Genomic DNA, 24599 nt, shown 5'->3' with positions numbered 1-24599 from the left:
GAGCTAGAGGCCAAAATCTCCAGGTAGTCACTTTGCTAAAAACAGCTCTGTTTTCTGTGATGTGTCCACGTTGTGTTTTGGGGCATATCCTGTCGCGGGCGCTAGGCCTACCCACACAAGTGAGGTATCATTTTTATCGGGAGACGTGGGGGAACGCTGGGTGGAAGGAAATTTGTGGCTCCTCTCAGATTCCAGAACTTTCTGCCACAGAAATGTGAGGAACATGTGTTTTTTTAGCCAAATTTTGAGATTTGCAAAGGATTCTGGGTAACAGAACCTGGTCCGAGCCCCGCAAGTCACCCCTCCTTGGATTCCCCTAGGTCTCTAGTTTTCAGAAATGCACAGGTTTGGTAGGTTTCCCTAGGTGGCGGCTGAGCTAGAGGCCAAAATCTACAGGTAGTCACTTTGCTAAAAACAGCTCTGTTTTCTGTGATATGTCCACGTTGTGTTTTGGGGCATATCCTGTCGCGGGCGCTAGGCCTACCCACACAAGTGAGGTATCATTTTTATCGGGAGACGTGGGGGAACGCTGGGTGGAAGGAAATTTGTGGCTCCTCTCAGATTCCAGAACTTTCTGCCACAGAAATGTGAGGAACATGTGTTTTTTTAGCCAAATTTTGAGGTTTGCAAAGGATTCTGGGTAACAGAACCTGGTCCGAGCCCCGCAAGTCACCCCTCCTTGGATTCCCCTAGGTCTCTAGTTTTCAGAAATGCACAGGTTTGGTAGGTTTCCCTAGGTGGCGGCTGAGCTAGAGGCCAAAATCTACAGGTAGTCACTTTGCTAAAAACAGCTCTGTTTTCTGTGATATGTCCACGTTGTGTTTTGGGGCATATCCTGTCGCGGGCGCTAGGCCTACCCACACAAGTGAGGTATCATTTTTATCGGGAGACGTGGGGGAACGCTGGGTGGAAGGAAATTTGTGGCTCCTCTCAGATTCCAGAACTTTCTGCCACAGAAATGTGAGGAACATGTGTTTTTTTAGCCAAATTTTGAGGTTTGCAAAGGATTCTGGGTAACAGAACCTGGTCCGAGCCACACAAGTCACCCCTCCTTGGATTCCCCTAGGTCTCTAGTTTTCAGAAATGCACAGGTTTGGTAGGTTTCCCTAGGTGGCGGCTGAGCTAGAGGCCAAAATCTACAGGTAGTCACTTTGCTAAAAACAGCTCTGTTTTCTGTGATGTGTCCACGTTGTGTTTTGGGGCATATCCTGTTGCGGGTGCTAGGCCTACCCACACAAGTGAGGTACCATTTTTATTGGGAGACTTGGGGGAACATAGATTAGAAAAACAAGTACTATTGCCCCTTGTCTTTCTCTACATTTTTTCCTTCCAAATATAGGAGTGTGTGTAAAAAAGACATCTATTTGAGAAATTCCCTGTAATTCACGTGCTACTATGGTCACCCCGGAATTCAGAGATGTGCAAATAACCACTGCTCCTCAACACCTTATCTTGTGCCCTTTTTGGAAATGCAAAGGTTTTCTTGATAGCAATTTTTTACTCCTTATATTTCAGCAAATGAATTGCTGTATACCCGGTATAGAATGAAAACGCACTGCAGGGTGCAGCTCATTTATTGGCTCTGGGTTCCTCGGGTTCTTGATGAACCTACAAACCCTATATATCCCCGCAACCAGAGGAGTCCAGCAGACGTAACGGTATATTGCTTTCGATAATCTGACATTGCAGGGAAAAGTTACAGAGTAAAACGTAGAGAAAAATTGATGGTTTTTTCACCTCAATTTCAATATTTTTCTTTTTCAGCTGTTATTTTCTGTAGGAAACCCTTGTAGGATCTACACAAATGACCCCTTGCTGAATTCAGAATTTTGTCTACTTTTCAGAAATGTTTAGGTTTCTGGGATCCAGCATTGGTTTCATGACCATTCCTGTCACTGACTGGAAGGAGGCTGAAAGCACAAAAAATTGCACAAATGGGGTATGCCCCAGTAAAATGCCAAAATTGTGTTGAAAAATTGGGTTTTCGGATTCAAGTCTGCCTGTTCCTGAAAGCTGGGAAGCTGCTGAGTTTAGCACCGCAGACCCTTTGTTGATGCCATTTTCAGGGGAAAAACCACAAGCCTTCTTCTGCAGCCCCTTTTTCCAATTTTTTTGAAAAAAACGAAATTTTCACTGTATTTTGGCCAATTTCTTGGCCTCCTTCAGGGGAACCCACAGTCTGGGTACCTTTAGAATCCCTAGGATGTTGGAAAAAAAGGACGCAAATTTGGCTTGGTTAGCTTATGTGGACAAAAAGTTATGAGGGCCTAAGCGCGAACTGCCCCAAATAGGCAAAAAAGGGCCTGGCACAGGAGGGGGAAAAGGCCTGGCAGCGAAGGGGTTAACAGGGATCTGGGTTTGCCTGATGTGGATATCACTTGGGTTGGCCAGAGAGGGTTAAAGTGGCATCAATTGCTTACATTGGTTAAAAGCATTAGAGATTCCCGACCACTTCACCTCATGATTGTGCACTGTGGTGGTAATGACCTAGGCACATTCACTGGAGTAGGACTGGAAATCCTAAAGAAAGATATATTTAGTCAATTAATGACACTTTACCGCCACACAACATTTGTGTTTTCAAATATATACTGGAGACAAAAAAAAAATGGCCAACAACATTTTATCCACTGATTGACAAGGCTAGGAAACATGTTAACAAAACTGTTTCAGCATATCTCAGACCGTAACATGGGTTGTATTTAGAATAATAATCTACGCTTTGACATGCCAGCAATATAGAAGAGATGGTGTGCACTTTACAAATGAAGGCAACAGTGTTTCTGAATAACTTCAAACTCTGCATCCACTCTTATCTCCATTAATCATATACAAACAAATAACACAAAGGCTCATCTTAGAGCCACCCTACTATCTAAACTCTAATTATTGAAAAATCTAGTTCACATTTTTTTTAGGAGAAATTTTAGAGTTGCCACTCCGTCGCGGCGACAAGATAAAACTGCAATGGAGTCGCAATTCCAGATCACTTTAAACCTTTTGTCGGTGTAGTCCTTCCGACATCTTTTGAAAATATATGTACTCTGGCCTCTTCTATATCTGTCACCCCTATTTTAATCCCCCAGGACCATGACAAGCTTTAAAAAAAAATTGTGACCACAACCCTAAGAATACGATATAAACTACCAATTACACAATGTTCAAGTAAACGTTCTCTCTCAGAGTAGGTCTTACAGTGACTTCGTAAGTGTATGAGTATTTCTATGACTGTATGACTGAGTGTCTGCATCTTAGAGTTTTACCATTAGTGTCTGAGTGGGTCTGTGAGTGAGTGCATCATTGTCCCAATGGGTCTGTGAGTGGGTGCATGACTGAGTAGGTCTGTGAGTGGGTGTGTGAGTGTATGAATGTGTGCGTGAGTGCATCTAGCAGTGGGTGCATAAGGGTCCGAGTGGGTCTGTGAATGGGTGCATGAGTGTTTAAATAGGTCTGTGAGTGGGTGAATGTGTCTAATTGGGTCTGCGAATGGGTGCATGAGTGTGTGGGTCTGTGAGTGGTTGCATGAGTCTGAGTAGGTCTGTGAATGGGTGCATGAGTGTTTAAGTGGGCATGTGAGTAGGTGCGTAAGTGTTTATGTGTGACTGGGTGGGTGCGTGAGTGTCTGGGTCTGTGAATGGATGCAGAAGTATCTGAATAGGTCAGTGAATGGGTGCATGAGTCTCTGAATCAGTCTGTGAATGGGTGCACGAGTATCTAAATGGGTCCGTAAGTAGGTGCATGAGTGTCTGAATGGATCTATGATTGTGAGCATGAGTGTCCGAGTGGGTCTGTGAATGGGTGTATGAGTGTCTGAATAGGTCTGTGAGTGCATGCATGAGTGTCTTAATGGGTCAGTAAATGGGTGCACGAGTGGGTCTGTGGGTTGGTGCATGAGTGACTGGGTGTGTAAATGGGTGCATGAGTGTCTGGGTCTGAGAGGGTGTGTAGTGTGTCTGGGTGGGGGCATGAGTGTGAGTGTCTGAGTGGTTCTGTGGGTGGGTGCATTAGTGTCTGAATAGATCTGTGTCTGGCTGCGTGAATGACTGCTTGGGTTGTGGGTTGGTCCATGAGTGTCTGAGTGGGTCTGTGAGTGGGTGTGTAGTGTGTCTGGGTGGGTTCATGAGTAGTTCTGTGAATGGGTGCATGAGTGTCTGAGAAGGTCTGGAAATGGGTGAAAGTGTCTGAATAGGTCTGTGAGTAGGTGCACGACTGGGTCTATGAGTGAGTGTATGACGCTCTCACTAGTTATGTCAGTGTGAGCGCCTGTGTGTGTGTGTGTGTGTATGACTGTACTTACACACTTGTGTCTGTCAGTAGTGAGGAAGAGTGTCTGAAACAGAGTTTGTGTGTGTGTAAATATATATAGCTATATTTTTTGTTTTGGGGCGCTCAGCTGGAGTCACGACTCTATAGCGGCCTGGTTCATAAAATGGCGGCTGCAACTTTCAGAACAGGTTGCAGCAAATCAATCACTGTGTTCCTTGTGGCACAAAGGATTCGCCTAGGGATCACAAATCCTTGGCATCCTTATAAATGCAAATTTGGATTTCTTTGAATTTCTCAAAAACTACTGAACTGATTTACACCAAATAACAAAAAGGGCTCTTTCTGGACCAAGAGCTACCATTCGGCCAAATGTGGTGTAATTCTTCCCAGTGTTTTTTGCGCTATCGCTGTTAAATTTTTCTTATGGGGAATTAACATTGGAAATGCTCTTAATTTCACCCCCTCCCCTTTATCGCAATCCCCGCTTGACGGATCACTTTGAAATTTTCCATACAGCAGCTCATGTGACTGTCTATTTTGGGGAAAAATTTTGTGAAGATTCATCTAGCGGCACCAAAGATATAGGATAGCAAAAAACAGCTTTTTCTATAGAAACTATAGCTACCTAGTGGCAACCACCACTTGTGTGTGTGTGTGTGTGTATATATATATATATATATATATATATATATATATATATATATATATATATATATATATTCATTCACTGGGAAAAAAACAAACGTTACAGGGACGTCATAGTTTGGTTCCGAATTTACTTGTAGAAAACCATTGAAATTCAGCAGTTATAGTTAGTTTTAAAATAACTCTAACTCGCTCCCTAAGGTAACTATAACACGCACCCTTCCCATGCAGTTTTCTTAGCAATAATGTTATTGCAAACATTGCAGTGATGTCAAAGATGCCATGCAAGATCTTATCAATGATATATGTGGAGTAATTAGCTGTGCATGGAGAAGGCGCAAGTTATAGTTACCTTAGGGTGCAATACTTGAAATATCTCCAACTATAACTGCTGAATTTCTATGGTTTTGTATGAGAAAATTCAGAACCTAACTATAACGTCCTTGTAACTTTTTTTTTTTTGTGAACTTCTATGGTCTTTTTAACGTAAAGTGATTTTAATTACTATATGTTATTCCAACTGCGACGCACACCGCTGAAGCCAGGTCTTGCAGCCAAGCCTTTATAACCACCTAACCCCGCACAACGCACAGACTTTGGCCGTGCACAGCACAGGTTGGCCACAGGGCCTGTTACTGTCAGTGGATGTTTGAATGGGTGCATGAGTGTGTGTGTGAGTGGGGGCATGAGCCTCTGAGTGTGTGTATGAGTAAATGAATTAGTGTATGAATGAGTGTGCTTTTTCTTTCAAGTTTTTCCATAATTGCACATATTTTGCCGATAAATCGCAGAAATGTGTGAAAATTTATGAATATTGCGTGCCATGATGCAAAATTATATTAAACCTATAATTTGCCCCTAAAACACACCTATATCACACCCCTGGGGACAGGTTACCTTCACCCTGACCCCTTATGCCACTTTCAATTTCAATTTTCACCCCTCAGTGACCATGTCCTGTGAAATAAAATGGCGGTCGCAACTTTTTAGTCAAGTTGTGGTCAGACAATTGCAAAGCTTTTTTTCGCACGTGTATTCGCGTAAATTCACACATTTTACGATTAACTATGGCCAGAGATATACAAATTTATTTGCCCTTAAATATCTCATAGACTACTGAATGGATTTACACCAAATAATAAAAAGCACAATTTGCTTACTGGCTGCTAGCTTTCGGACAAATTTAGTGTAATTCCGTCCAGTGGTTCCGGCTATAAATGTGTTGACAGGTCCTACGGGAAACACAATGTTTTTTTGAGCCCTCAAGTGACGGATCACCCCGAAACTTCCTGTGTGCAACAAGAAACACCCGATCACTTTGTTTGGCAAATTTTGTGAAATTTTGTCAAACGATGCCAAAGAAATAGGCAAGTCAATAAATGAAACATGGCCCTAACTATAACTACCTACTGGCAACTGACATAGGTTATTTATATCTATCCAACATGGATCAGTAAATAAAAAAAGGGTTTAGGGAGGGTGGTAGCAGCAATTTGCTTGCTGGCCCTTCCAAAAAAAAAAAATATATATATGCATATATTTTATATATATATATATAACAAAATAAAGCTGGGTGGGCAGAGGAGGGGAAAGTAGCAAACAAGGGAGAGAACAACACAGGGCGCAAGGAAGAAGTACACATGGGAGAAAGCAAAAAACAGTGGTGAGGGAAAAGCAAATAAGGGAAACAGCAATACAGAGCTGGGGGGTGGTGTCAGGTGGTGGATGGAAGGGAGAAGCACATGGGGGAGACAGCAGGAAATCACACCCTCTCATGATTAACCAAAAAGAGAAAAATAGTTTCCAAAAAGTGAGCACTGGAAGTATCCGTCAGTCAATCAAAAGGATGGTAAAGTGGGTATGATCCAGGGTAGGGACAAACACAAGAAGAGGAAAGCATACTATTGACTAAAGAACGAGCAAGAGAGTGACAATGAAGACAACCAATGGTTAGTAATGGGCAAGCTTTAAGTTCTTGATTAGCCCACAATAGATCTTTCACAACCAGACAGCTTGTGCTGTCTGGAAGCAAGACCTAAAAACGTGTGGCACAGATGGATTGGCTGGCCCTTTTCAATGATGTCATCAGCTGCTATGCTACACTTCATATATTCTTATCTCTGCTGTACAGCTCATCTCAGTGCATACCTGAGTGCCACAGTAACTCAGGCATTTGTTTGAAACGTTGGTATGTATGCACATATTTATTCTTTTTAATAGCGGCACAAAGAGTTGCACAGGAGACAAATTAATATGCAAATAGTTCTGTTTCACTGTATGCACTCTTGCATTGCAGTGGATGATTGTCACTAGGAAGGCCACCTGAGGTATCTATTTTGCACTGGTGTTAAAAACAAAAAAAAGCTGTTGTGACTGGGCACATGATGCTCCAGGGGATGCACACTAAGCAACTTATAAATATGAAAAAAGTGGCAGCACCTTTTTGGAAATAAAACAAGCTTTGCAATGCAGATCATGTTGGCTCATGAAGTTTTCTTAGGCTTCAGAAAGACTGAGAAACTACCAGATATGCATCAGCAGTACCATCTTCCATCAAACTGAACAGGTACAGCACAGGAAGCACCAGCTTCTCTCAGTCTAACCGCGCTGCCCAGAGAACCATTATAGCACAGACCGCAGCAGTACCATCATGGGCAGCAGCTCTTGGCATCTGAGTTGCAGTTGTGCTTATCATCTGGTATTGGTCCTGGACAGCCAGATAAGCTTAAGGTGTGAAGGATGTAGGTACAGAAAAAGGTCTGATTAGATTTGTGCCAAGGATGGCTGCCTTGCCTTTGTGCATGTATTGGAGTGCTCTGCACCAGGAGCACAGGGTTGGACTTATACCTGGACGTGAAACCACAAAGCTCTGGAGCAGTGGTGTAAGTTGGAAGATGTAGGGAGTTGCAAGAGATGAGACACTGAGGGCACAGACACAGATCGGGATTCTCTAAGCTCCAGATAGTTAGCTGAACTAGCAGCGGGGTAGTGTTCAGGCACTGATCCCACTGGTGCGGGCCAGCTGGTTCTTCATTCGGTATCAGACATAGTATCTGGCCTATTGAGAGACAGCAGAGATGAGAAATAGAATGCCAGTAAAGAGTCAACACCTCTGTGTTCACTCCATCATAGCTTACCCCAATTAAGAGTGAACATTACTGTAACTGCATGTGCGAATATCTTTTAGAGGACCACAGGGTAGGCAGAGGCTTCTGGGCCCAGCCATGGAGGTTGATGCCTCTGACTCTTGCTGCCCTATGGATGCTGAGCCGGGCAAGTACTACCTCTTCAGTACTTGTCTCATAGGTAGTGTGGTTCGAGCAGTGAAGAACTTGTTGGTGGGCAGTAGGTGCAAAGCAAACACAGATGCAAGACCCACTCTGGCCTTTCAATGCAGGAAAGTTGCAGCATCTTGCAGTCCATTCTGGGTGACAGATCAGGGAAGCCAGAGTCTCCAGATAGCCCGAATCATTGTCAGATGTCTCTGCTGCAGCTTCTTGGAGTAGTGTAAGTGTTACCCAGGGTGGTGGTCTCTAGGTCAGGTTTTGGTTTAAACCTTAACAGGGCTCTTTTTGGCACAATGTGCCAGGGTGATGGACCTTGTCTTCAAATTGCCCCCCTCCTGGCATATTGGGGGAGGCCACCAACTTACTCCATAAAGGGCGATGGCCCTACGCTTCAGGTTGGTCCTCACCTGTCATAAGGGCGTCACCAACTTTCAACAGCGAGGGAAATGGCCCTAAAGCTCACTGGGATCCCCACCTGGCAAACGGGAGTCACAGACTTTCAACAGCAAGGGCAATGGCCCTTAACCTGATGATGACCCCCCCCCACGTGAATTATGGGGGGTCACCAACTTTCCACGAGTGGGGAGGATGGCTCACAGTCTTCCAACAGTCCTGACCATACCGGACATCTCATTTCGCTCACTAGGTTGTACTCGACAGCATCCCTGCTGGACCTCGCCTCCCTAGGCACTCTCCTCCTCCTCACAGGGCCCGCTGGTCTTGGCAGGCATGCTGAAGGCTGGTGCTCCAGGCTTGGGGTAAGTGATCTTGACTTCCTGGGTCATGGCCCCTCATCCAGCAGGGATACTGAAAGACCTTGGTCCCCAGTTGTGGTTGCAGCAGCTTGAAGTCTGGTGATCATCTTTCCATACTGATTATAGTCCATTTCGAGACCCGTGATTTAGTGCCTTGTCCATTGAAATTCGTATGGGGGTTCCGACTCCTTTGAAGTGCCCTCTCTTCTGTCCTGTCCCTTGTCAAAGGGATAGTGTGCCACAGCTGAAGCGTCTTCAATTCGGACTGATCCACAACACAGGCTGTGAGAGTAACCAGCTGTCAACCTCCACTGAAATATTCCCTCAAAAAGAATAAAAGGCCTAGGCCTCCCCCTCTTATGATTCCCTGGTCCTACAGTGCCAACCTTATCAGACTTATTATCTCGCCTGACAATGAGCCCGGGCCCCTAACCAGAAATTCTTCCTTAAATCAAAGAGACCGTGATGTGCACAGAGGATGCTTTGCTATGCTTCCTCCTGTCAGGGGGACCTAATCCTGCCTCAAAAATGGCAGCAATCCACATACATCTTCTGTCTGGGTTTGCAGTCCTCACCTCCAACTAGCCTTTCCAGGCCTTGGGCTTCCAAAATGCAACTCATATTATGTACCACATACAGGCACACATAGTACAGCACACACACCGAAATCTCACAAGCATCCTAGTGTTACATATAGTCATCACGTAGACCAAGGGTAAATTAAGTACACAGCAGAGGAACTTTATATAAGTGAGGCAGTAGGTGCCAGTCCAGTGGCACAGGTAAAAAGGTGTGTTCACACTGCTCTTATGAAACACAAAACGGGTATGCTGCCACCATCTCACTGGTGTCACTTAACCCCTGACAAGAGCAGTAGTCCTCTACCACTATGAAGGTAGTGCTTGGTGCACACATTCCGGTCTAACAAGACTGCATCACCATGAGACAGGCCTAGGTCTGTCCAGTCAGCTCCAGAGGTTCAGATATCCATGCAACTAAGGCACTAAGGGTAGGGATAAACGTCCATCACCATATAGGGGACTTATTAAAAAAAGTACCACATCAGTGGAATTCGGTCACTGATAGGAAGGGAGTTTGTGCAGCAAAGCAGCCAAAAGCTGTCCCACTCAACTGGACTACACCATTCACAAACCTTAAGAATTTATGCAGCCAACCCAGCTTAATAGAAAATAAAGTTTCTGTCTGCTTTATTAGTTGTGATAATGTGGCGCCACTGTTAGAAAACAAAAGACATTTACAGAGATCAGTTATCATCACCCTAATGTGAGAATGTACAAGTTATTTAATAATAAGCCTGTTCTGTAGCAAGTGATTAATGAATACATTTTAAGGCAATCACGAGTAAGTATCATTAGAAGTACTGATGTTTATACAAACAGCAGAATGCTACATTGTATCATGAGCCTTGATATTAAACAGCTGCTGTGCCCTATTTTGTAACATTTAAGGGAATACACTTTTTCAAAATTACTGTTTAATTGAGACGTTAACTAGCCATTATCAGGAAGTAGTATCAATATAAATTGAAGAGAATCACCATATTTGCACCCATAGAAATCGTGGCATAATACACTGAATGGAGGGGCAAAGTGTACTGAATCCGGTGCCCACATTTCCAAAGTCTCCTTGCATAACATTACATTAGCTTTGCCAAAATATCAACACAGGTACCTAATTATGGGTCACAATGATAAGCCTACTCCATAGCAGAAAATGTTTGTTGATGTGGAACTTCCGGTTTGTTTGAAAGGGGGCATATTGCAGACTGCTGTGTAAATGTTTGAGCAGAGCCCTGCTGTCTCTTTCAGGACTAGGCACATCTTTACAATTTAGTGAGGTATTCGTTCAATCCCTGACCAATGAATAATGTGAGCAGCTTTGTGCGATGTGCTGCGCACATCCTTGTGCAATGAGAAGCTCTGTCCATCTGGCACCTTGTGGAAGGACTGATAGCAATGTAATGAATTGAGGTCTTTCAGGACGTACGGTAAGGGCCTGATTTACATCTCGGAGGATGGGCTACTCCGTCACAATGGTGACAGATATCTCGTTCACCGAAATATACATCTTATAGAATACAATGGGATTTATATTTCGGCAGCCGAGATCTAAATCAGGCCCTCAGTCGTCTATTCATAAAGTTTGATTTTGGCGAAAAACTGCTGAATTTGCTCCATTGTTTTCAATTGTTTTTGTACTAATTAGGACACATTTCATTTTCTCCCTTCTTATTCTACAAGCCACGGCCACATTTGTTGTGTCCTTGACAATGCACTTAGGCTTCAAAAGCACTCTATACCGAATGTTTCTGAATGGTAAATGATTATACCCGTAATTATGTTTAATAATATTTAAAAGTATACAAAAGTGATGGATGAAATGCTTGAATTAATCTCAGCCACTGGTAATTACTCAGGTCTGCATCCTAGTCCATTGTTATTTTGCACACCATGCCACCTCAGTTTGGACCCACCTCTATTGCAAATCAGTATTAACCCTGCTCCAGTGGGAACAGTCCAGCCCAAACTGTCATTTGTATACTTTTTTGTATATTTTAATGACATTTCTGGAACTGAAGTCCTTTGACATTATCTGAACCCTAAAGTGGAAACCTCTTTTTCAGCCTCTGATGACAGGAGTTTGTCGTGCAAGTACCAAGTCTGCAGAAAGGGAACCTGTGGGAAAGGCCCTGCTGTCTTTCATTTGAAGGAAGAATGGCCCAAGATGAGAGAGACCTCATACTTAAGCTTGAAGGCATGCCATCTGATGACCAAAGCAACTCCGATCAAACAAGGTACAATAATCTGCTGTTATAAAGGGCTGCAGTGGATACTGGTGCTATTGTATTCTGAGGGTATGGCCAGTGGACTGGCATGCTTTCTGCTCAAGGCATTGTGGGTAAACTACCCTCACTTACTAATTCATTATTTATGTAACTTTTCTGGCATAGATATTCCCAATTTGCGATGGGTTTGAGAACTAAACTTTGAAACAATGTGTCTGGCCTCGTAGCCTTTTCACTACTGGTTTTAAATGGTTTATTGACTATGAAGCAGAAAAATGAATGAACAGACTTAACTCCCACACCTCTAAATGGCTATAAAAAGTGTTTCTTTACTAATTGAGTCAAAGGGTGGAAATATCAGAACTTTGAGTTTTGAGCCTCTTATGAAGGAGAGGTGGTAATTCCCAGTGCAGATGTTAATGGGACTGTATTCTACAGTGGGGGTGTCCATGAGGGGCATTTGCCTCTTTTTGAGCTGCAAATCCCTTCTGGATGAGGCTTTGCTTGGATGATTGGAGTGAGTGCAGGCTATTATGTTGTTGATGGTGATTTAGTATTTTTTGATGTATGCACTGGAACTGAGGGATACGGCATTGATGTGGAGAGAGCAGATTTCTTTTTGCCAATCTTGTGGCAAGGACAGTAACTCAAGACTGACTCTACTATCATTTGGGCTTCAGGAGTGATAAAAGGGATGTACGCAAGAATCCTCCCTGACCTGCCCTCTCCAATGCATACATGATCTCTCTAGCCAATATCATCTGCTCTCACGATATCGTCCTCTCCTACGCCAACGGCACACAACTCATTTTGTCCCTCACGAACAAGACGCCCAGTACCAGGATCATGTTCAATGCCTGCATGACTGAAATCGCCCACTGGATGAACTGTCTAAAGCTAAACACGAACAAGACCAAACTTGTGATAGTCAGGAAGAGCATATCACTGTTGGACTCCACCTGATGGCCAACAGAGCTAGGACCTAGACCCAGCCCCACCACCCATGCCAACAACCTCGCAATACTCAATGACAGCAAACTCGATAACTGTCACACATTCCCTGGTCACAAGCATGCTGGACTATGGGAACACCTTCTATGCCGGGATCAAAAAAAACTCACCAGAAGGCTGCAGTCCATTCAGAACTTGGTGGCCTGAATCACTCTGATTCTTCCACACTGCACTCCTATCACATCATGCCTAAAGGAGCTCCTCTGGCTCCCCATTCACAAACTACCACAATGAAACCACCTCACGCGCACTTTCAAGGCAATACATAACAAAAGCACTGCATACCTCAACAATCGATTCTGCTTTCTTAAACCTTCCAAATGCCTCTTCTTGACCAGACTCCTACTTGCACAACTCTTACACATACAGATCGGCGATCAAGCCATCTCCTGTTTTGCTCCTAAAGCACGGAATGAGCTACTGCTATATGTATATAAGAGCCTCCTCACTTCTTGAACTCTGTAAGAAGCTGAAGACCTGGCTTTTCGAGTAGTCTGACGAGGCCATAAGTGTGCCATGACTCACAGCTGCTCAGAGCCAGTATACCCTCCAGGGTGATAGTGTTTACAAATTTGCATAACAAAGAAAAGAAAAAAATCGTAATTAATGTGTGGTTCTTGAGCAAGGTGTGGAAGAGGCAACTTTCGGTTGTTGAAATATGATACAAGTACATACAAGGTTTAAAAAACAAATGAGTAATAAAAATTTTTGAAATGCTCTGCACTAGTTTGAAATGTAGTACAAATTTGAAAAAAAAAATAGTTTTAAATCTAGAGGTCAGACTTAACGGCACTGATCAGATGATGCACTTACTGGGTGTATGCTGGCCTCCCTTAACAAGTTGTTAACTTTACTGAGTATGGCTGAGTGAAAAAATAAAAGGTGGGAAAGGGGGTAATATACAGGGAGACAGCCCTAAAAGGTATTCTGTGGAAGAAAGGGGCTAAATAATAAATGGACTAATATGAACGTCTAGCCTGATAACTGTCTAAGGGATTTCCTGTACTAAGGGTAAAAGCCCTCAGCCACGATCTAGTGGCATGCTTCATCATAGTGCTTCTCCTCACGCTCAAAGGGTGTGGGCTGCAACCCTGCAAAGCAGAAAAACTCTTGGGCTATTGTGTGAGGAAGCACTGTGGTGTGGGATTCGCGTCTGTGGCTCTGATATAAGTGTTAGAAAGGGGGTGAAATAATCCCTAATCAATAGGTACAGAGATGGAGAATCACATAGAGAGAGGGAGAATCACTGTTAAAAATACCTAATAGATGGCCTAAATATCTTTTATTGCTGTCCCCTAAAAGGTATATTTAAAAACAGGGGATTAACTCACCCCGTTTCAGTCCTGCATTATGGCATACTGAAAATATGCAAGTGGGCTTTCATCAGGATCAACACAACAGGTTTTTTCTTTTTAACTCTGTACCAATGATGCCCAATGGGTAGAAATAGAGGAAAAATGGGATTTGACCAGAAGAGTATTCTTCACATGCTCATGTCGTCCAAGACTGCACTCTCATATTGTGAAGAGGTTGTACAGTAAGCAACACATATGAGTTTATAGTTTTCAAACCATATTGTTGTATGATAGTGAAATGACATCAACCATTCTAGTGAGACACTCAACAACTCCACTGTGTATGTGTACATGCACCACATCGTGAAAAAATGGACATAATATCGTAATCACAGCCACATTCCCAAATCAGGCTTACCATCTGTCCTTTCTGTAATGCTGCCTGTGGGATATCGATGCAAGGGCCAGTGCAAGGAAAATTATAAACAGAAGATGGACAGGACAACTTTGTTGCAATATAAAATTTTAAAATAGACTACTGCTTGAATGTAGCTAGGTTCATCATTAACCTTGGATTCCTCACACCATAGCCTAGTAAACCATAAACCGTCAATGAGCTACTGGCCGAGACCAGTATCAAGTGTGTTTGAAAGTTCAATGCAAAAAATAGACCAATTACTTGGCAAATCATGCCTAATATCCTAGATCAGGTAAGGTGGAGTATAGAGCTCAAGAGGATTATAAACTTTGTTGAAATCTGTTTTTTATGTTAGGGTCTTATTATCATGGAACATAAACAATAGTTGGAAGACCAATTAAAAGCCCCCTGGCGAAAAGCAAACCATTATGGTTGTGTTCCTTAAACTGAATAGCCCCAGGTGCACTAGGTAACATGAGGATACAAAAAAAATAAAGCAAACTGTCAGGGAACTGGTGCTCTCCATCTTACTTCATCACCGGTCCTGGCAAAGATGCTTTTTATTATATTGCACAGTCGGCACTGCTGAGAGGGCTATTCCGGGAGTGGTATAATATCTTAATCTGTAAGGCCAGTGGATGTGCAAACAAGCTCGGAACAGTAGTTTACCATGGTTTCTAGTTCATCTTTGTGTAAGGCAGGGCGAGGAAGCACAGATTGTGCCTGCTAATCATTGCTAACTGTGGATCACATGTTAGCCATTCATTTAAAAGACCAGTACATTGTCTGTAAGAAGATCGTTTTACATCCCCAATATAAATGTCAACAGTTCAAGGTTGAAGTCATCTAGTCTTCGATGTGTGTGCTGACTATGATTGCCACCAATGGTCTGTCTGTATACTATTGTCACCCTGTATGTCGTTTATCTGTGAGGAGGATATGATAGGAATCTTTAGGCCATAATGAAAGGAGCTGACCAGTGAATGTCCGAAATAACCATACTTCTTATCTATGCGTGAGGCACCTGGACACAGAGGTGCTCATTGCGACTTTGGCGGTCTTTTCCAAAGATCGCGGTCTAAGCGGGCGCCGAAAGACCATCAGAGATGGCTGTCTGAAGACCGCCTTACTACGAGTCACCAACAGAACACTGCCCAAAAACAGCCAAAAATTCGACATCATCGGCCTGATCGACAGCGAAAGAGAGGCGGTTCCACCGCCATGTCGACAACATCCTGCCCTCCATATTACGACTCACAAATCAGCACTGCGGTCTTTGCACGGGGGTAATCCATTGGCAGTCTGAACCGCCGCAGTCAAATATGCACCTCCAGCAGAACACAACACCACATTGGACAATATGAATACCCCACACCGGATACACACACACACCTGATAAAAGCACTATATAACACACCCCTACACACACCCACAATCCTTTGCATCCAGAAATCTTGGCAGAGAGAGGGAGGACCGCACTAACAGAAGACACTGCACCTGGATAGCATAGGCACCATCACACTGAACATGCATCACACAACAGCATTAGCAACACAATACACACATCCCCACTGCACACACCCTAGCACTTAACCTCACCCCAACAAACAGCACATCAGGAAGAGGTAGAACGACCTATGGGGGAAGGTAAGGTACATAGCATTCAGACACCAAATTGCCATAATGAAGACTGGCGGTGGGCCCCCAACTCCTCCCCCGAGTTCTCATTGTGGGAGGAGAAGGTCTTGGCTATCCTACACCCAGAGGGCCTCACAGGAATACCAGGAAGACTGGACTTCCCAGACACTGTGTACTCCTGCACAGCATGTATCCCCACCACCCTATTACCCCCTCACACCACCCTCATGTGCACAATCCACCCTGAACCCAATAGGCCCCCTTGCATGCCACACCTCCCCACTAACACCATTCCCACGCATGCCCACCTAGTGCATAGATTTCTCAATCTGCAGCAAGTACGACAACTACCGCAACGCAACACTCCCAAACATTTTAGAACTGCTAAGTCCACTCCACATTTGGACACCTGCATGTATAACCATGTCACCCCCTTCGCCAACAAAACATTCTGAATGCACATCAGTACATGGCAATGACAGCAGTCAAAACCACCATCAGCTATATAGCCAAAATATACAATAGCAACTTTCAACAGACCCAAAAACTACTGGTTCTCAAGAAACTGTTGATGCCTTTACTGGTCATAAATTGCACGCAATGATAGCAAACAACCATGTGTACCACAAGTACTATACCATTAGTAACACAGCAACCCTGCTCCTGTCACCCACATGCAAAGTAATTGTATCAATCCATATAGGTGACATCCCCAATAGTACACCACCTTGCATTGTAAATAACAGGTAGATGCCAGACAGCAGCTCAGAGTACAAAATGATAGAGCCACTGAACAGGACAATTCAAAGATGTGTACATTCTATTGTCTTATCAATTCAGGCTTAGGACCATACAACTTGAGTACATCTATAAGGATGAGATGTAATGGCACTTGCATTTATCACCTGTAAAGGGCAGCAATGCATTTACACTGCCCCTCATGTTAAGTCAGCATCCCTCCAGGTCTGAAAACAAAGATGGAAGGCCGTAGTCTCCTTATACACCTTGATCCATACAACATTAAAGGACAAAATCACATCTCCCATACAGGGTTCAACTGTTCATTAAACTTTAGACCACACATATCTCAGAATCATTGAAAGTATTGGTGAATTAGGTCGGTCCTGTAGTAGGCTGCCACCTCCTTGTCTGCCTCCCCGTCAGTATCAGGGTCACCAGCCTCAGCCACAGCTCCTGCAGCAATGTCCCCCTCCTCCCGTAGTGGGATGTGCCTTCTGAGGGCCAGATTATGTAGCATGCAGCATGCAACAACGAACTTGCAGACTTTCCCTGGTCGGCACTGTAGGGCACTACTGGACACACGGAGGCAACCAAATCTTACTTTCAATAGGCCGAAAGTCCTCTCTATCACACTCCTTATCCGACTGTGTGCCTCATTGTTCTTGTCCTCCCCATCTGTAGTTGGATATCTAACTGGAGTCAGGAGCCAGGGCAGGTTGGGGTGCCTGAAGTCACCTGTGTAGACATAGGAACAGTACATTAGGAAACTGTGATAGGCATAGAGCTAACCGTGTAGAGAGGTAGTTCAGACGTCTGACATGGATAGCAGTACAGTTAGCCATGAACCAGGCCTTTTCTCGCTGTAGCTGTAACATCAATGCAGGGGCACTGCTGTTCTTCAGGACGTAAGAATCCTGTACCAAACCAGGAAATTTCTCTGTCACAAGTGATATATACTGGTCTGCAAGACACACCGTTTGAACATTAATCAAATATGTACTCTTCCGGTTTCTGTACACCTGTTCGTTGACCGTCGGAGGTACCAAGGCGATGTGAGTACTATCAATGGACTGTATTACATGTGGCACATGAGCAATGTTGTAAAAGGCAGCCTTAACAGTGTTCAGTTCTGGACGTTGTGGGAACCTTAGGTACCTGTTCATATGCTTTAGTAGGCCATACAGCACATCCTGTAACACTACACTGAACATCAGCTGTGACATCCCTACAGCCAGTCCCACAGTCACCTGAAATGAGCCACTAGCCAAAAAATGCAGGACAGTCAACACCTGTACTGTTGGAGGGATAGAATGGGGACTCCTTAAGGCTGGCACGAGGTCTGAATCCAACTGGGTAACCAGTTCCCCGATGGTCAGATGGTTCAGTCAATAGGTCATCATGATGTGTCTCTCCTCCATGGTTTTAGGGTTACTAGGGTCTGGTAGATTGGTGCATTACTCATCACTCCAATTTGGCGGTATCTAAGCAGGGGGACAAACCATAATCAGTACATTCCTTACAGTGTCATGACCGATGAATATCATAGGACAATCAGAAAGGATTGATCCTGTCAATCAATCAAGTACTTGTAAAGCGTGGCTATTCACCCGTTAGGGTCTCAAGGCGCTGCGGGGGGGAAGCAGTAAGTGAAGATCAGAGGGGATCAGATGAAGAGCCAAGTTTTGAGGTCCTTTCGGAATTGAGAAAGCATGGCAGATCTTCTGAGGTGGATTGGGAGGGAGTTCCAGGTCTTGGCGGCATGGTGGGAGAAGTACCTTCCTCTGGCTGTGGCCTTCTGGATGCGTGGGACGGCGGCGAGGGCAAGGTCGGCTGAGCGGAGGTGCCTGGTGGGTGTATTGAAGTGGAGTCTTTGGTTGAGGTATTCTGGTCCAGCGTTGTGAAGGGCTTTGTATGCGTGCATGAGAAGTTTGAATGTAATTCTCTTGTGTACTGGGAGCCAGTGCAGGTCTCTCAGTAGGGCGTAGGTGTGGATGTGTTTGGGGCGTTCTTGATGTGACGGCCAGAGGCGTTCTGGATGCGTTGTAGTCTTTTTTGTACCTTGGTGGTGGTTCCGGCATAGAGTGCGTTGCCGTAGTCCAAGTGGCTGCTGACAGGGGCCTGGGTGACTGTTCTTTTGGTCTCGGTATGGATCCATTTGAAGATCTCCGGAAGCATACACATGGTGTTGAAACAGGCGGAGGAGACTGCGCTGACTTGACGGTTCATCGAGAGTGATGAGTCAAGGATAAATCCGAGGTTGTGGGTGTGGTTAGTGGGGGCCGGAGGGCTGTGGGCCACAGGAGATGTCCCACCCTGAGGGTTGTTGCTGATGACGAGGACTTCTGTTTTTTTGGTATTTAGCTTGAGGCGGCTCTCCTTCATACATGCGGTGACTGCCTTCATTCTGTAGTGGAAGTTGGCTGTGGCTGTGTGCGGGTCGTTGGTGAGGGAGTTGATTAGCTGTTTTCATCGGCGTATGAGACAATGTTGAGTGCGTGATGTCTGGCGATGGTAGCTAGGGGGGCCATGTAGAGGTTGAAGAGAGTGGGGCTCAGAGAGGAGCCTTGCGAGACACCGCAGATGATCTTGGTGCCTCTGAGTAGAGGGGGGTGGGGGAGTCAAACTTTTTGGGTTCTGTCAGAGAGGAAGTAGGTGATCCATTCTAGTGCCTTGTCTCAGATGCTAGCGTCGTGGAGACGAGTCCATAGAGTGTGGTGGGAGATGGTGTCGAAGGTGGCGGACAGGTCGAGGAGGATGAGAGCCGCGGTTTCACCCCTGTGTAGAAGGATGCAAATGTCATCTGTGGCGGTGAGGAGGGTGGTCTCGGTGCTGTGGTTGCACCGGAAGCCAGACTGAGAGAGGTCAAGGATGTTGTAGAGTTTGGGGAGTTGACTGTGGACAGCCTTTTCAATGACCTTGGCTGGGAAGGGGAGTAAAGAGATGGGCCGGAAGTTCTTGAGGTCGTTTTGGTCTGCGGTTGGTTTCTTCAGTAAGGGCTTGATTTCGTCGTGTTTCCAGATTTCTGGGAATGTAGCGGTTTTGAAGGAGCGGTTGATGATGTGCCGGAGCTTGGGTGTGATGGTGGTACTCGCTTTGTTGAAGATGTGGTGGGGGCAGGGATTGGAAGGAGAGCCGGAGTGGATGGAGTTCATGATGTTGAGGGTTTCCTCATCTGAGATGTTGGCCCAGCAGAGTAGGTGGTCGGGTCTGGTGGAGCTTAGGTGGAGGCTATGATGGTGTTGGGCTTGGGATAGTCGTGGGTCGGAAAACTGTTGTAGATGTCTGCTATCTTGCAGTGGAAGTAGGTGAAGAGGTTGTTGCAGAGTTCTTGTGATGGGAGGATTTGTGTGGAGTTCGATCTGGGGTTGGTCAGTTCGCTGATAATCGTGAAGTGTTCTTTGCTGTTGTGTGCGTTGTTGTTGATGCGTTCCTGGAAGGCGTTTCTCTTGGTGGTCCTGATGAGTTGGTGGTGTGTGTTTAAGGCTTTGTGGTTGGTGTGGATCTTGTCGGTTCACCATTTCCATTCAAGGCGTCTGCAGTTTTGTTTGGACTCCTTGAGGGATGGGGTGAACCAGTTGGCTTTCCTAGATGAGCGACTTTTGGAGGGTTTATTGATGGGTGCTAAGGTGTTGGCGCAGTCTGAGATCCAGTTGATGAGGTCCTGGGCAGCGGTGTTGGTGTCGAGGTCGTCTGGGGGGGTGATTTGTTGAGGCTGGTGAGTTGCTGGTCCTTGGTGATCTTGTTCCAGCTCCTGCGGGTGGCAGATGAGAGGAGTGTCGGTCAGGGGATTTGTTGAATGTAAAGTGGATATAGTGGTGGTCGGTCCATTGGAGTTTGACGATGTGGTTGATGGAGATGTGGTTGCTGTCGGTGAAGAAAGGGGTCGAGTGTGTGTCCCGCAGAGTGGGTGGGCAAGGTGATGAGGTGCTGGAGTCCGAGGTTGGCGAGGTTTTCGAGCAGTGTCGTGGATCTGTTGTCATTGGTGTTCTCCAGGTGGAAGTTGAGGTCCCCAAGGAATATGTAGTCCTTGGATGCGAGCGCGTGGGTGGTGGAGATGTCAGCGATGGTGTCACAGAATAGGGGGTGGTGGCCCGGCGGCCTATAGAGGAGGGTGCCTCGCAGAGTGGTGCTAGGGTTGGTTCCAATCTGGAAGTGGAGGAGTTTCATGTTGGTTGTGGAGTCTTTGGTGCTGGTGGAGAGTCGTAGGGAGTCTTTGTGGACAATGGCGATGCCTCCACCGAGGTGGTTCGTGCAGTCTTTGTGGATGATCTTGAGCCGTCTGGGATGTCGATGTCTGAAGCCGCAGAGAGGTTAAGCCAGGTTTTTGTGAGGAAAGTGACGTCCGGGGATGTGGTTTCCATGAGATACCAGAGTTCAATGGCATGTTGATCAGGATACATCTGAGGATGTGTTCTGTTTTGTGGGTCTTCGAGGGAGGGCTTGAGTGGCGGAGGCTGATGAATTTGCAGTGGTGACAGGTGAAGAGTTCCTTGGTGTTGCCTGGTGATGCTTGCTTACAGTTGTTGTCGTGTCCTGGGTTGAGTACGATGAGTGTTGGTGATGAGTAGCTGTGGTCAGTGGAAGGTCCAGGGGTCCTGGCGCTGGTTGTGGTCAGGTCACGAACAGGTGCAGACGAGCTTGCCTTAGGTGCACCCGCTGAGCGCAACTGCCATTAAGTAGGGGGGGGAGAGGACAGCTGGGAGGCAGGAATGGCGCGAAAGAGGGGCTAGGCTGCGGGGGCAGCTGTGGCGGGGAGATAGAATGAGGGAAGAGAGAAAAAGAGCAAAACAAGAGATAAGAGAAACAAGGAAAAGAAAGAAGGAAGCAGAAAGCAAAAGGCACAGAAAAACAGAACACAAAGAAAAAAGAAGCAAAGGGTAGCCCAGCAGAAGAGCAGAGCTCTCCCACTAGACACCAGGGATGAGGTGCAAGCATTAGCCTGTGGGTGGAGGAGGGCCGAGAACTACTGACAGAGGTCAGAGTTCAGGGAACAGAGGAGCTTCACTTTCCAGTGGAGCTACACGGTGGCAGAGCAGTTCACTGACCAGGTCTGTGAGGTTGCTCTTCCAACTGTACAGTGGCCACCATTAAGTAGGGAGGGGAGGAGGAGAGGACATCTGGGAGGCAGGAGCGGGAACGGTGTGAGAAAGGGGGAGCGGGGCAGCATCGGCGGGGAGAGAGAGAGTGAAGCAAGAGATAAGAGAAACGAGGAAAAGATGGAAGGAAGCAGAAAGCGAAAGGCACAGAAAAAACAGAACACAAAGGAAAAACTAGGAGAAAAGAAAAAAGAGCCCGAGGGCAGCCCAGCCGAAAAGCAGAGCTCTCCCACTAGACACCAGGGATGAGGCACTGGCATAATCTGCAGGTGGAGGAGGGCCTCGAACTACTGACGGAGGTCAGAGTTAAGGGAACAGAGGAGCTTCACTTATCGGTGGAGATACTCAGTGGCGGAGCAGTTCACTGACCAGGTCCCTGTAAATTGTCAGGTATGTTGCAGATGGAAACCTTTATCCACACACCATTCCTACCCAGACATTATGGCAGTACCTCATATTGCCATACTTGTGACAGAGAGACGTGTACAGGAATTGTAGTAATGTACAAGCAAAAGCTTTCTATATGTTACACAATACAGAATGTTCTTACATGGATATGAACATACATCTGAAGTAATGCCATTTGACACCCACTTCATATATGAGTGTCAATGAGTTAACACCTTACATTAAGCATATTGTGCAAATATTCAAGTAATGACGCAGTGGGATCACATTAAATTCATTAAAAAAAGTAAAATGGCAGCCGCCTGTCCTGCATGCAGAGGACAGATGGAAGTGACTTCATTCCGCCTGCGGGAGTCGTCATGGCAGAAGGCAGTGGGAACCGCCTTGCAACTCCTCATTGGTTAACATTTATGTCTATGGGTAACTTGGGCCAATGATGATCACCGCCAGCCGTGGCGGTCATGATCGCGGTGGCCGTGACCACCATTTTGTATAGCCCAGTTCACTTGATTCCTGACACTCGAGCAAGCAAGGCCTTCACTCTGTGAGCTGCTGTTTCTGTATCTAGGAGCCACAATGGGGCATACTGCAGGGGATGGGGCCCCAGCCTTCACTCCAGAAGAACAGGAAAAACTGGTGGAAGGAGTCCTACCCCTGTATGGACAGTTGTATGGGGCTCCAGATCAACAGGTCAGTACAACGTTAGATTACTTTCATCTCAGGTGGTGTTTTATGGCAAAAGTGTGTGCACATTGATATGGGATGTCTGAAAGGTGGAATTGTATGCTAATCATGTATGTAGTGTACTGGGTATGTGCTGTGTTTGCTGTTTGTCTGCAACTTCTGATGATGTTTGGTATCATCTACATGATGTTCTCCTTTTTTCTAAGTCTCCCATGCAGGTCAGCGCCCATCAGAAGAACGGGTTATGGAGAGCCATTACCAAACAAGTGCAGACCCTGCAGGTCCATAGCCGGCGGAGCACCCACTGCAGGAAGTGGTGGGAGGACCTGAGATGCTGGGCCTGGAAGACTGCAGAGGCCCAGTTGGGGATGGCCTCCCAATGAGGAAGGGGTGCCCATCAGAACCTGACCCCCCAATGGCCAGCTTACTGGCGGTGGCCTACCCAGAGTTAGATGGGCGCTTGAGGGCAGTACAGCAGCCACAAGTTATGTGCAGACTCTTAGGTGACTTTTGTTTGGTTTTCTACTGTATTCCTCACTGGACTTGGGTATAGACGATGTCTAATGGATTTAGAGGAGTATACAATCATGGTTGTCACTCCAATTGTGTTGCAGTGTTGTGCGTTAGCTTTGTAAAGCCATACGAGCCTTGATGTGGTGGCTCTGTACCAACTTGTCAACTCCAAATAAGACTACCTTCAATGTTGAGGCATTCTACAATCTTCATTCTCTATCCAGAGTCTACTTTACTCAGTTAAATTTATCTTGTTAGCACTGTATTTGGGTTATGACAAGTGTTTGTAGTGTATATGGAAAAAGGATTCATTGCAATATGACTGGAAATCAGTATAAAATGTATTCCACAAATACCGGTCACATCATTTGTGTATACAGTACCTCTGAAGTTTGATTGACATGTAGGTAAGTATGTTCACGGAGTAAATCAATAGACATGTGAGGTATGCAGGATGTTCAATATTGTCTCTTGGGTGAAGAGGTGAGGTAATAGGTTATATGTTTGGTTATGGCTACCTTCACTATGTTCATAATAATTGTATTATAGCCACTATTTGTCACGGCCGGGATACGTATAAGATAGGTAGGTATTGACCCTTTTTTCCCTTTCTTTCTCTCCACCTCTGTCTATGTGTGCATTAGCATCATCTGGCGAAGGAAAAGGGGCACCGGTGAGTGGGGAAGCTGCATCCCACAGGACCCAGGAGGCAGAGTCCACCGACGCTGAGGGGACCAGTGGGACAGAGTGCGAATGGAGCACCAAGGGGGAAACTGGAGCAGCTACAATATCATCTTTGGTTTCCTCCTCCGATGGCTGCTCCCTGGCGGTGGTGGACCCATCTGGGACCAGCCCAGCACCATCCTTGACTGCCAACCCCTATTAGCACCGCCCTCCCTGTAATTCCCCACCCAGTTGCCCGTGCCCGCTCACCCAGGAGGGTGGGCATCTCCTTCACCGCAGGCACCGCTGCCCCTGCCCCAGTCAGCCCTCCTGCCCTCAGTAAGGAGGCTATTGACCTCCAGAGATCCATCTC

General features: G+C 45.8%; 1 protein-coding gene across 1 annotated transcript in view; it reads left to right on the top strand.

Annotated features, from left to right (window-relative positions):
• The first annotated feature begins 11673 nt into the window (after nt 1-11673).
• The window catches only part of SLC35B1 (solute carrier family 35 member B1), a 179389-nt gene continuing 166463 nt past the window's right edge, over nt 11674-24599 (top strand). Inside the window, exon 1 of the mRNA XM_069237803.1 lies at nt 11674-11768. Within this exon, the coding sequence (XP_069093904.1) occupies nt 11689-11768 (80 nt within the window). The 5' untranslated portion in view covers nt 11674-11688. The remainder of the gene's footprint in view (nt 11769-24599) is intronic.

This window comes from Pleurodeles waltl, chromosome 6 (genome assembly GCF_031143425.1).
Source record: "Pleurodeles waltl isolate 20211129_DDA chromosome 6, aPleWal1.hap1.20221129, whole genome shotgun sequence".
NCBI classification, from domain to species: Eukaryota; Metazoa; Chordata; class Amphibia; order Caudata; family Salamandridae; genus Pleurodeles; species Pleurodeles waltl.
Note: the sequence above shows the minus strand (reverse complement) of the source record. Positions and strands in the feature narration are given on the sequence as shown.